This window comes from Microcebus murinus, chromosome 19, assembly GCF_040939455.1.
Source record: "Microcebus murinus isolate Inina chromosome 19, M.murinus_Inina_mat1.0, whole genome shotgun sequence".
Taxonomy (NCBI): Eukaryota; Metazoa; Chordata; class Mammalia; order Primates; family Cheirogaleidae; genus Microcebus; species Microcebus murinus.
The window spans coordinates 14,688,009-14,702,578 of record NC_134122.1 but is presented as its reverse complement, the minus strand read 5'-3'; the positions used below and the strand labels follow the sequence as shown (position 1 = coordinate 14,702,578).

Below are 14,570 nucleotides of genomic sequence, written 5' to 3'. Positions count from 1 at the left end.
TAAGGAAATGGTGTGACCTTAACTTCCTGTTATAAAAATAAGACCTATATAATGGTGGATATGTGTATACATATATAATGGTGGATATGTGTGTGTATACACATGCATTTATTAACATTTTTAACTACTAACATTTGTGTACATTTTTTGTCTTAAAAATATGCATGTCTGTATATAATATTATACATATAAATGATATATATTTCCCTATATATGCATACAACACATATAATTTATAATCATACAAACTATCATATATACACTGGAAGAATATGTACCAAAATGTTAATGGTAATATATGTGGTACTATGTATATATACACATATGCATACATACATACATATATGCATATCATTATGAAAAGTCCTATGTTGAAGCCCTAACCCCCAGTGTGGCTGTTTTTGGAGATGGGGCCTCTAAGGAAATTTTGGCCTTACAGTCATAGGCCTATTGGAGATTTTCTGCCCTTTCAGTTCAGCATTTCAGAGCAATGTCTGCTTCTTTTATATTTTCTAAGAGTTCACAACACAGATGAGTGCAGAAGGTAGGTAGTGTTGAGTTGGAGAGGGCGGCATGGAACAACTGTACAAGTGGGAGAGAGGGGAGGTGGGTGAATAGGGAAAATGTGAAATTGGAGACTTTGTCCTTGTTTTAATAAGAAGAGACACCCGAGAGCTTGCACCCTACATCCCACCCCGCCCTCCCTGACACATAAGAAGAAGCCATGTGAGCACATTGCAAGAAGGCAGCTGTCTACAGGCTGGGAAGGGAGCCCTCACCAGACACTAGCCCTGCTGGCACCTTGGTCTTGGACGTCCAGCCTCTAAACCTGTGACAAAACAAATTGCTGTTGCGTAAGTCACCCAGCTTGTGATATTTTGTTATGGCAGCCCAGGAAGACTAATACACACACACATGTATATGTAGTGTCTTTATGTGAGGTCATGTATAGGGTTATATATATGGTAATATATATGGTTTTTACGTATGGTTTTCTGTGTCTGGCAGTGGATAGAACTCTGACTATATCAGACTGGAAGAGTGTCCATCAGAATGTTAGTGGTGGCTCTCTCCGGGCAGTGGGTTACAGATGACTTTTTACCTTGTTCTTTTTTGCCTACCTGTATTATCTGAATTTTCTAGGACAAACTTGTATTACTTTGTATTACTATTGCTTACATTACTTAGTGTTACCATAAGAAAATTATTATAAAACTTTCTTCTGCCTCGAGTCAGCCTTGGTCCTGGAGGCTGGGACAGGGAGGAGTGGCCGAGGGCAGGGGGACAGCAGCTCAGGAGCTGGGGCTAGGTGGGGGCTGGCAAAGCCTTCAGCAGGTTTCCGTGAGCCCACCTGAGCCTCCACTTGCCATCACACAGGGTTCCCGTGGAAAACGTGTCTTCCAGTCTCTGCAGGGCCCACGCACGAATACACGCTTGCAGCCCAGGCCCAGGTCCGTGTGCCCTCGTGGTGTGTGATAGTCTCGGAGCAAGCCTGTTCCCTGGGGTGATGATTTGGTGGGTCATGAGGGAATCTTTGAGAACCGGGGCAGCCTCCGGGTCCTGACACCTGCGTCTCTGTCTCCCGCACAGGTCAGCTGGACATCATCTCCATGGCAGAGACAACCATGATGCCGGAGGAGATCGAGCTGGAGATGGCGAAAATCCAGCGTCTCCGGGAAGTCTTAGTCCGACGGGAGTCTGAGCTCAGGTTCATGTGAGTGCTGTGGGGAAGCGAAGAGGAAGGGTGGGGGTGGGGAGGGGCCTGGAGAACCTAGTAATTACTGATTGCCAGCTGTGTGCCAGGCACTGGGATAAAGGCATTTTATGTACATTTAAAAAAAAATCATTTGATTGTCACTACCACCCAGAGAAGCGAGTATTGTCATTGCCCATTTTAAGCAAGACCTGGAAGTTGGGATTGAATTCCGTCTACTCTGACTCCAAAGCCCAGGTGCTTTCTGTGTTACCCATCAGAGAAGGGGGAAGGAGAAGGAGAAAGAGGTGGGGACGCAGAGGTGGTCCCCCTTGTGCTGGGGTCGTTCAGAGCACACACACTAGTCTCAGATAAGCCTGAGCTCAACAAAAGCCAGTCAGCTTGGGCAGGTTACTTAAGCCCTTCCAGCTTCAGTTCCCTTGTTTGTAAAATGGGGGAAAATAATAACACCCCTCTTGGGGTCATTAGCAACCTCAGCATTACGTGAGTTGAACGTCCATTATCTACAGAGCACAGCGTCATCTTTCAAGAGAAACTGCCATTTTAAAAATTGGGCTCTGGCAGATAAACAATGAGAGTTTAAAAACAAAACAAAATAAAAACAGAGGGTTACGAGGCATCCTGGGCTGGGCGTGGTGGCTCATACCTATAATCCTAACGCTCTGGGAGGCCAAGGTGGGAGGATTGCTTGAGCCCAGGAGTTTTGAGGTCGCAGTGAGCTATGATGATGCCACTGTACTCTAGCTGGGGTGACAGAGCAAGACACTGTCTCAAAAAAAAAAAAAACAAAACAAAAGAGGCAGTCTAGTTGGAAAATTCCTCCCACCCGACCTCCCCTGAAAGCAGCAGGAACGTCACCCCTTCCAGGCAGGCACTGAGCCCCTCTCGATTCTGTCCCTAACTTCTCACAATGCCATGAGGCCAGGTGTATGACTATCCCATTTTGCAGATGAGGAGACTGAGGTTCGGAGAAGTTAAACAACCTGCCCAAGGCTTCCCAGCTAGTGAATGGGGGGGTGGGGTGGGGATTAGGATTCAGAACCAGCTCTTCCTGCCTTCAAAACCCATCTACGCATTGTAAGACCTTCTCTCTTGTCCCATAAAACAGGCTGTGAGATTCACAGCTGCCATTTATTCAGCTCTTTGTGTGAGCCAGACTGTGCTACATGCTTCATGGGCACAGTCCCTTCTCCCAGGAGCCGCAGAGGAAGGTTCTAGGACCTTTCCACGTTATGGATAAGAAGTATCCTCCCTTTGTCTGGAAATCAGCTGAAATGATACTCAAGCATTCAGAAACAATCCTCCCAGTTTTTAAAGAGGAAGGCAGAGAATAGTTGTGATTTAAATTACAGCCTGAAGGTGCTCAAGAGGGTTGCTGCTTTTGCTGCTGCGGGAACAATGGCTGCCACTTTGCATTTACTGACCTTTTAGATGTGTGTACACGTGCCCATGAAGTGTGCATGCATATACACACACACGCACACGCATGCATTACTCCCGGCATCTGGCACATGCCTGGCAAACAGCGAGTGCTTATGGACAAGAATAGCCAACATTTCCTAAGCGCTAGCTCTGGGCCAGGCACTGCACTAAACTCTTGACTTGTGAGCTCACTGAATTTCCTCATCAGGCCAGTGAGTCTAGCCACTCAGGGACAAATGTCCACAGTGGACACTTGAATAAATGAAATCATCTAAAGGATGCAGAAGGACAGCAGTGTAGTCAGAACATAGATCAGGGATTTGACTATGTTCTCTAGGGGAGGGGCCCACTCCTGGGCCCCCAGAAGCCTTGCTGGAGTGTTGGATGACAATATTGGATGAAAATAACACTCCCCTCAGGCCCAGCCTTGTACAGTGAGTGTGTGGCCTGCGGGAGGGGCACCCGCCTTGCCGATCTCAGACACGCATGGTGGACACTAAGGTGCCAGGAGAGAGGACACAGCACACTCAGATGTGGACAGACTCCATCCATCCTCCTCAGCCTTCCAGGCCAACAGGCCATGGACCAAGTCCAGTTTCCCAGCTCTTTCTCAGCCCCTGTCCTTTCATAGCTGTAGGTGGGTCCTGTTCTTATCCCTATTTTAGAGAAAAAGGAATTGGAGGTTAAGAAATTTGCCCAAGGCTGCATTAGCTAATGAGCAGCCAAGCTAGGATGCAGTCTGCCTCCAGAATGTTTATTAAGTGAAGGAAGGAGGGAGGAAGGAACTATATCTACCACGATAATTCTTTAAAGAGTGTAAGCTCAGCGAAGGCAGAGACCTTATCTGTCTTTCTCACTGTTGTATCTTCCTGGCATCTTGAACAGTGCCCGGCACTTGTTAGGTGCATTCAGATTTGTCAAATGTGCAATAAATTATTTGTTCACATTCCATCCTTACCCCAGCAACCCCCTTACACACACACACACACACACACACACACACACACACACACACACACACACGTCCCCTCAGCATAGAGTAGGAAAGAGAAAATTTCAGGCCCCGTAAGCATTTTTCAGGCTCAGGCGAGAAGCTCCGAGTGACAGGAACGTGACGGCCCTTGGCTGAAATAGTCCCAGTGACTGCATCTGTAATCACCACAGCGAGGTTGCTTTGTCACACCTGCTCCGGGGTGACCACGCTAATCTCCATCAGCTCCCGTGGAGCGTGTGCAGGGCAGACCCCATTTCATGGTCGACGATGCCTCTCGATTCACGGCCTCCTGCCACGTTGACTTTTGAGAGTTGACTTTTGAGAACGGGTCCAGCGTCCGCCGCCTTCCCCGCACCCCGCACCCCGCACCCCACACCCTGGCGTTTAGAATTAGCCTTTCTTTCTCGGGCTTCCCTTGTCTTGGCCGCTCTGCCTTGTCCTTTTCCCCGGGATCCACGGCCTCTGCCTCTTCTCCCTGTCTTCCTGCCAGGACAGTGAGGAAGAAGAGGGAGGTTTGCCTATTCCCAGGGAACTGGCAAGAACTCGAGCGACGTGGCCTCAGGAATCATCCTGGCTCTTCCTCCTCTTTGGTCTGCGACCTTGGGCACATGACAGAGCACACGAGAGTTGCAGCTTACCGAAAGTGCTGATACGCCACGAGGTGCGCTGCATACGTTGCACGCATTTGCTCTCCTATTTTAGCTTATTGAATTCTTGCAAGAACCCCGATGGCTCTATTCCTTCTGTTTTTAAGAATGAAGAAACTCAGCCAGGTGCGGTGGCTCACGCCTGTAATCCTAGCACTCTGGGAGGCTGAGGCAGGTGGATTGCTCAAGATCAGGAGTTCAAAACCAGCCTGATCAAGAGCGAAACCCCGTCTCTACTATAAATAGAAAGAAATTAATTGGCCAACTAATATATAGAGAAAAAATTAGCTGGGCATGGTGGCACATGTCTGTAGTCCCAGCTACTCACTCGGGAGGCTGAGGCAGGAAAATTGCTTGAGCCAGGAGTTTGAGGTTGCTGTGAGCTAGGCTGACGCCACGGCACTCACTCTAGCCTGGGCAACAAAGTGAGACTCTGTCTCAAAAAAAAAAAAAGGATTGAGGAAACGGAGGTGAGAAAGTGACTTATTCAACGTCACCAACTAGCATGAGGCGAACCAGGTATTCGAACCCACGATGTTCATCCTGGAGGCAGAGCCCTCAACCCCAAGAGATTCTGTTATCTTTATTCCCAAAGCGAGGGCCCCTTTTCTCTTTGCCTTGCTCTTCTAGAATGCAAAGGCAGACTCCTGGCTGGATGCCTTCAGTCTCACGTCAGGGTCTGTCTCGCCCCACCATCCTGAGTAGAGTGTGGTGGACACTGGACCAGTTCTCTGGAGTCGGGCCGTGGGCTTTTCTGTGCCCTTTCTCTGGACACACACGGTTTATCCTGGAGCCTAAAATGGTGAGCTCCGACTTACACCATCAAGATCTGTGAAGTCGACCTGCTGGGACTCCGCTGCCGAGCCCTGTTCCTGTAGGATTCGCAAGGACCGCAACAGTTGACATTCGTCAAGCCCTCACCGTGGGCCTGGGCTCGGGCTAAGCCCTGCACACATGGTCACATAACCCATGTCAAGTGCTTGCTAACGGAAGGACAAACCAGGAGCTGCCCCGCACACCTGCCTGCCCTGACTCTGGTTCACAGACGAGTAAGCTGTGAGTAGCCCTCCAGCCGGCAGGCGCGCCCCACTCCGGATGTTCCTCGTCGTGCCTCCTCTGGCTTCCAACCTGCAAAGTGGCGTTGAGAGACCTCTCTCTCTTGAGGTTTGGCCCCTCAGCGTCGTAAAACCGCCTCTGGAGTAGGCGGCAGACATCTGGGAGAAAATGCCAGAAGCTTGCTTTTTTCCCTCCCTGCCATCCCATCCTGTCCTACTGCAGGCAGGGGCTCTCGGACGGTGTCACCAAGCCCAGGCTCATTTCTTTGCCCTGCATTCCGGCCCCGAATCACTTCATGAGCTTTTAATCACTCCTCTGGCAGCCCTGGCTGCTGCCCCAGCTTTTCTGCGCCTTGTGTTCTGTCCTGCACCTGCTGTTTATCTGGGTTCCAGAGAATTAGTATCTTCAGCCTCCAAGCAGGGGTGGGGGTGGTTATCTTTCTTGCACACCCGCTTGCTGGATTTTCATAAACAGGGTGGTGTGCCCTGTCACTCAGTGTGCTCTGGGCAAAGGCGGTTTTAATCCGCCAGAGAGAACCGCAGCAGGCAGGGGAGGCGGGCATACGAAGGACACATTTCAGGAGCACAGCCCTGGTGTTTCAGTAGGTCCAGACCCTGGGCTTAAACTCCAGTAACTTCATTTTATTAAGAAATATCAGGTGTAGTGAAGAGGTTAGGGCTTAGGAACCTCACAGGGATTCAAAACAGGGTGAATTGTAGACAGCAGCTTTTTAAATTCTTGCTGTGCTGGGTGGTAGTGTATGGATGTGTTGATTCATTTAATCCTCACCACGACCATATAGGCAGATAATATTGCACCCCGCCCATTTTATAGATGAGGAAACTGAGGCACAAAGAGGGGAAGTCACTCATTTATGGTTGCACAGCTTTCATTAAAAAGTAGACAATGATAGAACCCAGGCATTGGGGGGCCCGAGTCCATGGTCTCAACCTTCAAGCTATGGGGTCCCTCAAACGGTTTTGGATCCAAGTCTTGCTTCTTACCAACTGTGTGTCCTAGAGCAAATATTTTGCCCTCTTTCAGCCTCAGTTTCCCCATCTGTACAATGGGGACAGTGATTACTACCTGGCAACGCTCTAGCAAAGGCCAAAAAGAGATGGCACGTATCAAAGTGGGTGGCCCCTCCTAGGTAGTAAACAAATCAAAATTCCCTTCCCTCATTTCATTGTTAGCATTGCGCTTTGAGGGAGAGCAGACCGGGGCTGCTCAGTCATCTCCAGAGAGCTCCCAGAGAACATTCCTCTCTCAGAGAGCAGCCAGGGCTTAGAGTGGCCTCCTTGAGGGCCTCTTGGGATGGATGGGCTGATTCTCTGAGTGTGGCTCCCAACCACCAACCGCAGCTCTACCCTGGGGCCTAGATTGTGTTATTATTAAAAAAAAAATGTTTTTATAAACCTGCATTTTCCCTCCTGTTAATGAGCTGATAATTCCGAAGGCTGTAAAGCAGAGCTTCCAGCCAAGGGCAAAATGAAGCATGTGCGTTTGTGTAACTTGACACATCTCAGCCACATTCGGAGTTCTGCGTCACGCCAGTTGCACCCTGTGTTTTAAATAGCATCTCCTAAGAACAGGTCACTGTTGCCGGAGCCACCGTACGTATCAGGTGGGAAGAGATGCCCTTAATTGCAGAAAGTCTAAAAAGCAATTTGTCTTGGACAAAATATACAAGCATTTGAGGAGGAGGGAGGGGGAGGAAGGAAGAGGAAACAGAGAGAGGATGGAGAATGTTCTAGGCTAGGCCTCTGAATGGAAGGACCCTCCTTTACCTGCTGAATTTCTAAATGCACTGGGGCAGGGGGTTGAGGGTGAGGATCTAGGCTGATTGGATGGTGAAAGGAATGTCCCCACTTGACAAGCCGCTGCTGCTCCACGTTGTCTTTTGCAATCAGAACAGAGCTCTGGCTGCCTTACCATAAATGTATTTCATTCTGTTGGCTCTGAGCATCTCCTCTGAACCACCTGGGCCCTGGTGGGTTAGGAGGGAGATCACCTTGGGATGGTTCATTTTATGTGTCAACTTGACTGGGCCACAGGGAGCCCAGACATTTGATCAGACACGATCCTGGGTGTGTGTCTGGGGGGGGGGTTGTTTCTGGGTAAGATTGACATTCATATTGGTAGACCGAGCAGATGGCCCTCCCTGGGGTGCTGGGGGGGGCAGCAGGGGCTGCACCCAGTCGGCTGAAGGCCTGAATAGACCAAAACGGCTGAGTAAGAGGCAGCTCCTCCTGCCTGACTTCCTGAGCGCAGACATTGGTCTTTTCCAGCCTTTGGACTGGAACTTACGCCATCAGCTGTCCTGGGTCTCCAGACTGCCGATGGTAGATCTTGGGACCTCTTGGCTTATTTATTATATTTTTATAGAACCTATAAAATTCTTATAGGTTTTCTATATATTTTTATAGATCCTATTTTTATAGAACATTTCTGTTGTTGTAGAAAGTTCTGTTGAGTATTACTGCTCTAGAGAAACTTCACACATGAGCATTAGGAGGCATGTTCCAGAATGTTCATAACTGCCCTGTTGATAACACCAAAGACTGGAAGCAACTCATATGATTATCAGCAGTAGAAAGGACAAATCAGCTGTGGTCTAGTTGTATCATGGAATACTATGTAGCCATGAAAAATGAATGGGCAACAACAGGTTGTGAGGGCAGAGCCTCATGGGTGGGATTCGTGCCCTTGTGAAAGAGGCTCAAGGGAGCTTGTTTCTCCTTCCACCAAATGAGGTCACAGCTAGAAATCACCATCTTATGAGGAACGGGTCCTCACCAGCCACCAAATCTGTCGACGTCTTGATCTTGGACTTACCAACCTCCATTGCTATGAGAAATAAGTGTTTGGTGTTTATAAGCCACTTAGTGTAAGGCATTTGTTCTATCCCCAAATGAACTAAGGCACCTGGCTAAGTCTCCCCCTCCCTGCAGGGCTCAGATCCAAGGCCACTTCCGGAGGGACGCCTTCCCAGTGCTTCCGAGTCCACGTCACTGTGTTCCTTTTCCTCCATTTGTAAATCAGTGTTCATTGGTGTGAGTATGTGTTCAGTGTCTGTCTCTCCTACAGGACACTGGCCTTGGTGAGGGCAGAGTGTGACTGTTTTCACTCCCAACAGTGTTGGCAGCACCCAGCACGTGGCCACACTCAGAGTAGGTGCTCAGTGCAGATTTATTGAACAAAGGAGCGAGGGCTCACTTTCCTGCTTCTCTCAGCGCCACACCAATTTCAAGGGCTCCCTTAGATTTGGCAGGTCTGGTAGAGAGAGCTGCCTGGCTCCGGATGGTCAGCGTAGACACTGGGTCCAGTCCGTAGGAGTGGACAGAGTGAAACTGCAGCTTGCAGTGCAGAGACTTCACTAAGGGGGTTGCTTTCCTGCGGCTGCTGTGACAAATGACTGTAAACTTGGTCTTGAAACAACTCACTCTTATTCTCTTCTGTTAATAGTTCTGGAGGCCAGAATTCTGAAACTGCTTTCACTGGGCCAAAATCGAGGCATTGCCCAGGGCCATGCTGCTTCCGGAGGCTCTCGGGCAGAATCCTTTTCCTCATTCTTCCCGGCTCCCGGACCTGCATTCCTTGGCTCGTGGCCCCTTTCTCCTCCGAGGCCTGCAGCAGGGCCTTGTCTTCAGAGCTCTCTCGGCTGAAGTCGTCCTTTCACCTTTTCTATGTCACATCTGCCTCTGCCTCCCTTTTAAAAGGACACTTGTGATGACATTTAGGGCCCACCAGGTTAACCCAGGCTAATCTCCCCTTGTCAAGGTCCTTAACTTAATCTCATCTGCAAAATTCCTTTTGCCAGATGTGGTAACAGAGTCACAGGTTCACTGGGACATGGATATCTCTGGTGGCCATTATTCAGTCTGCTACATTAAATGACCACAGCAATTCATTTAAGGGCTAAGCCCAGAGCTGGACTCCCAGTGTGGCAGCAACAGTGACAGTCAGTGGTGGCCCCACAAGGCTGGGGATGGCAGAAGGAAACACTCTGTGTGGTGCATGCTCATCATGTGCTGCATTCTCAACATTTTTTGAAAGCTTCCAAGAAAGAAGCATCTTACAAAACAGAGAGGGGGGGAGATGGATATCAATAAACTGTGTGTATGATGGCCTGGAGATTAAGGATTTTTCCATTCTCTGTGCTTGTTTCTGGAACATTGCTGATTCAAGTGGCAGCACAGATTGAGAAGGGCTTGTTCCAATCACTTGATGGTCTGAATTGAATCAGATAGTGCTGGCCTGAGCCTCCTCCCACATGTGCCTTCAAGTAAGATACCAGCCAATGTTTTTATGCAGATTACCTTATTTCATCTTCATAGCAGTGGATGGGGCAGATCGTACTAAGAGCCACATTTGATAAATGAGGAAACTGAGTTTCAGGAAGTTAAGAGATGCACCCAATATCACCCAGCTAGGAATTAGGAGGGTTGGGATTCTAGTTCTGGCAGCCTGGCTGCAGATCCCAGGCTCTTAGCCACTCTGCTGTGTTTGCCCAGTGCCATCATCACCTCCTGGCTACTGCCTCTCCGCAGAGAACCAGCCCCAGCCCCAGCCCAGAACTCTGGGCCTCTCCCTGCTCCTCTCTGATTGGTTTAGGTTGGCTCAGTCCGGGCCAATCTGAGTCCCTGTCCTGGGATGCAGAAAGACTGGGCCAGTTAGGTGATGGGAGGTTGGCCAACCAAGGTCTGTGGGTAAGCAGGGAATGCCGGTGCTTGGGGGGAAACAGGAGGACAGAGTGGCTGCTTCAAGAGTAGCAAACAAGGGAGACTGTGTCCCTTGAATGCACAGAATGAACTCAGCCATGACATTCTGTTTCAGTCTCCAAGCAGCCCAGCTGAACTAAGCCTGTCCATAAGATGTTGCATCTTATTACATCCTGGATGTCCACTCTCCAGACCCTTGGAGAAATACCTCCCACCCTGTGTTGCCACAGCCTGGGGAAATCCAAAACCCACCCTTACAAGGTCTGTATACCTCCAGGGGGCTCCATTCTCAAGTCTTCTCTGCTCCTAGGCTTGGTTTCTTGGGTCCTGTACATCCACCCATCTAGATAGGAAACTCAGATGCTTTGCTTGTTTCCATAACAATGAAACAAAACGATGCCCTGTCCTACTCCCACAGTCCTTTGAGGAGCAGCAAAGCTAAGGATCACAGACGGGGTCTCAGGAGCTCTTCGCAGCAGAACAGCTTAGAGACCATCGCCATCGCTTGCCTCCTGGCCAGCCGCCCTCCCTGAGAGGATAGCCCCAGCCCCAGCCCTGCAGAGATCTCAGTTTTTTTAATTGGAAAAAAGAAAGTCAGTGTTCCAATAAAGCGTACTGGGGTATCAGTATGGCCATAACCAGGAGAACAAGAACTCTGTGTGACTTTGCTGATTGATAAGGTCTTTTTCATCACCCTATGCCACGAGGCAGGGGGATGGGCTCCCTTTTCTTGGCATTTCACACACACATGGCCCAGTCTTACCGCCTGCCTGGTTTTCTCCTTGACCTCAACTGCCCCCGTCCCAGGTGAGCTGGCCTCCTCTCCTGTCTTAGTCGCAGCAGATTCATGCTCAGGCTGCCACGAACAGGTGACTTGACAGGTGTCTGTCAAGATACAATTCCAGGCAAAGGCTGTTCCCTCCCCAAGATGATGGTGCTTCCCTCCACTTGCTTACGCCTTTACTAAACTGCACTTTTACCAAGCGAGCTGGAGTGGATTTCTGTTCCTTCTAGTCTGTGCTGGAATATTCTGTTGAAAACTTAGCGATGCCAAAAACTTTATTTCCCAGATCCCCTTTCCCTGCATGGTCCCATGTTAAAGGAAGCCCAAAGAGGACCATGTGGGAGATTTTGAAAGGCGGAAAGGAAGCAGCAGTGTTGACCCTTTGAAAGCCGTTGTGGTTAGACGTGGAGGTCATCAGAGGAGCTGTGGAGGTTCCAGCTCGTCCTCACTTTCCTCTGTGTCCCCTTTAGCTTGTCGTCCTGACCCCTGGCCCAGATGACCTGCGCCATATCCACCTGCTCTAGACACCTGGCAGACCAGGCAACAGCCCCCCAGAGACCCCCTCCATGGCTCCCCCCCTGCAGCCCCCTTCTTGCCACTGATGTGCCTGACTCTCAGATTGCCTGGCGGGTGACTCTGCTGGTCCTCCCCTCCCCTCCCCTCCCCTGCCCAGCCCCTTGACGGTGAGGACGGTCTAATTCCTGTCACCCATCCCTTGCCCCGTAGCTCACAGTTGACTCTGCTTCCCTAAACAAGCCCTGACTGCCACGTGGTGACAGGCTTTACCGAAGCAGCCAGAGGCTGGAGGCACGCCAAAACGTGTCTGTCCCATGCCAGTCTAAGTTTCCCCAGACTTCCGGTTCTCAGCCTTGACAGCAGGCTGAGAGCTTTAAAGAAACTGCTGGAGGCTGGTCTTACTCCCAGAGTCTCATCTAACTGGTCCAAGGTGTGGCCTGAGCATCGAGAATTGTAAAAGCGTCTCACCTCCTACTGCCCGGACACCCCCTCGCCTCTTCCCCGGCTGACACAGAAGAACCCTGGTGTCTGTCAGCTGCTTACAGAGCACTCACCTTCCTAAGTTCCCTTCTGCAATTTTTCTTGATTAAAATTGGCCTCAGACAGAAAACACATCTGTGCTACATCAGTTTGACTCCTTGGCACGGCGGTGGGTTCCTCTCTCTCCAGCAGCTAAATATCATAATCAGAATGAGAATGAAACGTGTGTTTGTGGTCTCCCGTGGCGTATGAAAACTCTGATGCCATCTGTTGTCCTCATCCTCAAGTCCATTATTGAAATCCATTGATTACACCTTTGATTGAACTTGGTGCTTTATTTATCAAGAAAATGACAATGATAAGCTTTCCAGCAGCTTATAACCCAAAGTGGAATGTGTCAGCATTCAGCAACAATTGCTTTCCGTTCGCGCCATTGCCTGGTTTCGATCTCTAAAAACCAGCATGCAATCTCCTTTTATTTTCGTTTTTTAAAGAAATCAAGTGAGCAGGCCAAGAGAATGAGATACGGAATTCCTAAGCTTCTTCACAGAACCGCAGAAAGGTTTTAGAATTAGAGTGTGATGATGATAAAGGTGGATTCTGGAGCCAAGTGGTGCAGATATTTAATCCCAGCCGGACCACTGACTGTACTAACTTTAAGCCTCACTCCTCTTCTGTAAAATGGGTGCAATCACAGTTCACATCTCCTAGAGTTGGAGGAGTGAGGATTCAATGAAATAACTTGTAGAAAGAACTGTTAGAGCCCAGTGCTTAGTAAGGACCTCCCATGTATTAGCCGTTAGAGTTCTTGGGAAAGTCTGCAACCTATGAAGGAGTTTTGAAGCTATCGTTTGACCCAAGACAGAAACTTCTGATTTATATAATAAAATCTAAATTTCACTTTGAAAGCGACGCTTTAGAAAATGCCCAAATAAACTGACATTTTGACTTGCAAGGAGGTTCCCCCAGACAGAGGTGGTGCGTTAAAAGGCTCTTAGCTTGGAACTCTGCGCCCCCCTTCCCCCTTGAATGGTGATTATTCACTGCTTTTCCATGTCTTCAAGTACACACGCTGCTTCTTGGGCCCATCAGAACTGACCTTGAGCTATTCCAGAGGACAATTCCATCTGATCCTAGAACAATCAGAGTGGGTCTGCTTCAGTCCAGGAATTGATTGGTGATTAAATTCAGGGAGCCTTGCCCAGGGCATCATTAACTTGTGGAGGAGTGATCCCTCTCGCCATCTGTTGTCTGCCATCACTGTTTGGCTTATCTCTTTGGTCACATTTTGAGCCAAGTTGAGAAATTTCTAGCTTCTCTCAGCTCGCTGCACTATCGTTAACCAGAAACACAGTGTGGGCAAGGGCTTCGTGTTGCAGCCGAAAGAGCCTTGGACTTGCAGACAGGAGCCTGGGTTGAGGTCTCAACTGTTTGACTTTATGTGACTCAGTTGGTCCCGTTTTTTTTCCCAAAGTGGGATACGCACAGGCGTGATATGGGATAGTATTTGGGAAAACATTAATTAATAATTTATTGTCATGTCTTTTCGGGAGAATATCGGCTTTCCGTTTATGGTGCTATAAAAAAGTGAATCAACGTAAAGAAAAGTATTAAGTAAACAATAGTAGAGAGGGCTTGAGACATGGCAACTGTTGCCATGGTAAAGTGCAAGCGACTGATGTTTAGGAAACACTGACTTAGCCCCCTAAGCCAAGCTGTCCTTACCTAAAAGCTGCGCAGTGGATATCATGCCTTATGGGTGGTGTGAGGGGATCAAACGCAGCAAGAGTCAGCACCTACAGTGGTCAAGGTCACGGATTTTGCCTGTGTCAGGGTCTCTTTCCCAGCGGAGATGTTTACCAGCTGTGTGATCTTGGGCCAATAACTGAACTTCTCTGTAATTTGTTTGTGTGGTGTTTTCTGATGCCAAATGTGTTTTTTGTTCTGACACCGAATACATGTCGTGTTTCTATACAACTTCTCTGATTCTTGGGCACCAACTGGGTGTCCAGACAATTCAGTCTGGTTCTGACACTATCCACCTGGAGTCAGAGGGCTCCGTCCCACAAGACTGTCCCCATGTCAGATGCCAGTTGCAAGTCTGGGATCACCCCCTGCTTCTGCCCGGCCGCCTACAAATTCGAGTGTTGCCACAACCACCCCTAAGGTTTGATATTTTGCTAGAATGACTCCCAGAACTCAGGAAAGCACTTTACTTATGTTTACTGGTCTGTTA

General features: G+C 49.0%; 1 protein-coding gene across 1 annotated transcript in view; it reads left to right on the top strand.

Moving 5' to 3' along the window:
• The window catches only part of BMERB1 (bMERB domain containing 1), a 107,135-nt gene that overhangs the window by 66,049 nt on the left and 26,516 nt on the right, over positions 1-14,570 (top strand). Inside the window, exon 2 of the mRNA XM_012790218.2 lies at positions 1,591-1,714. Within this exon, the coding sequence (XP_012645672.1) occupies positions 1,591-1,714 (124 nt within the window). The remainder of the gene's footprint in view (positions 1-1,590; positions 1,715-14,570) is intronic.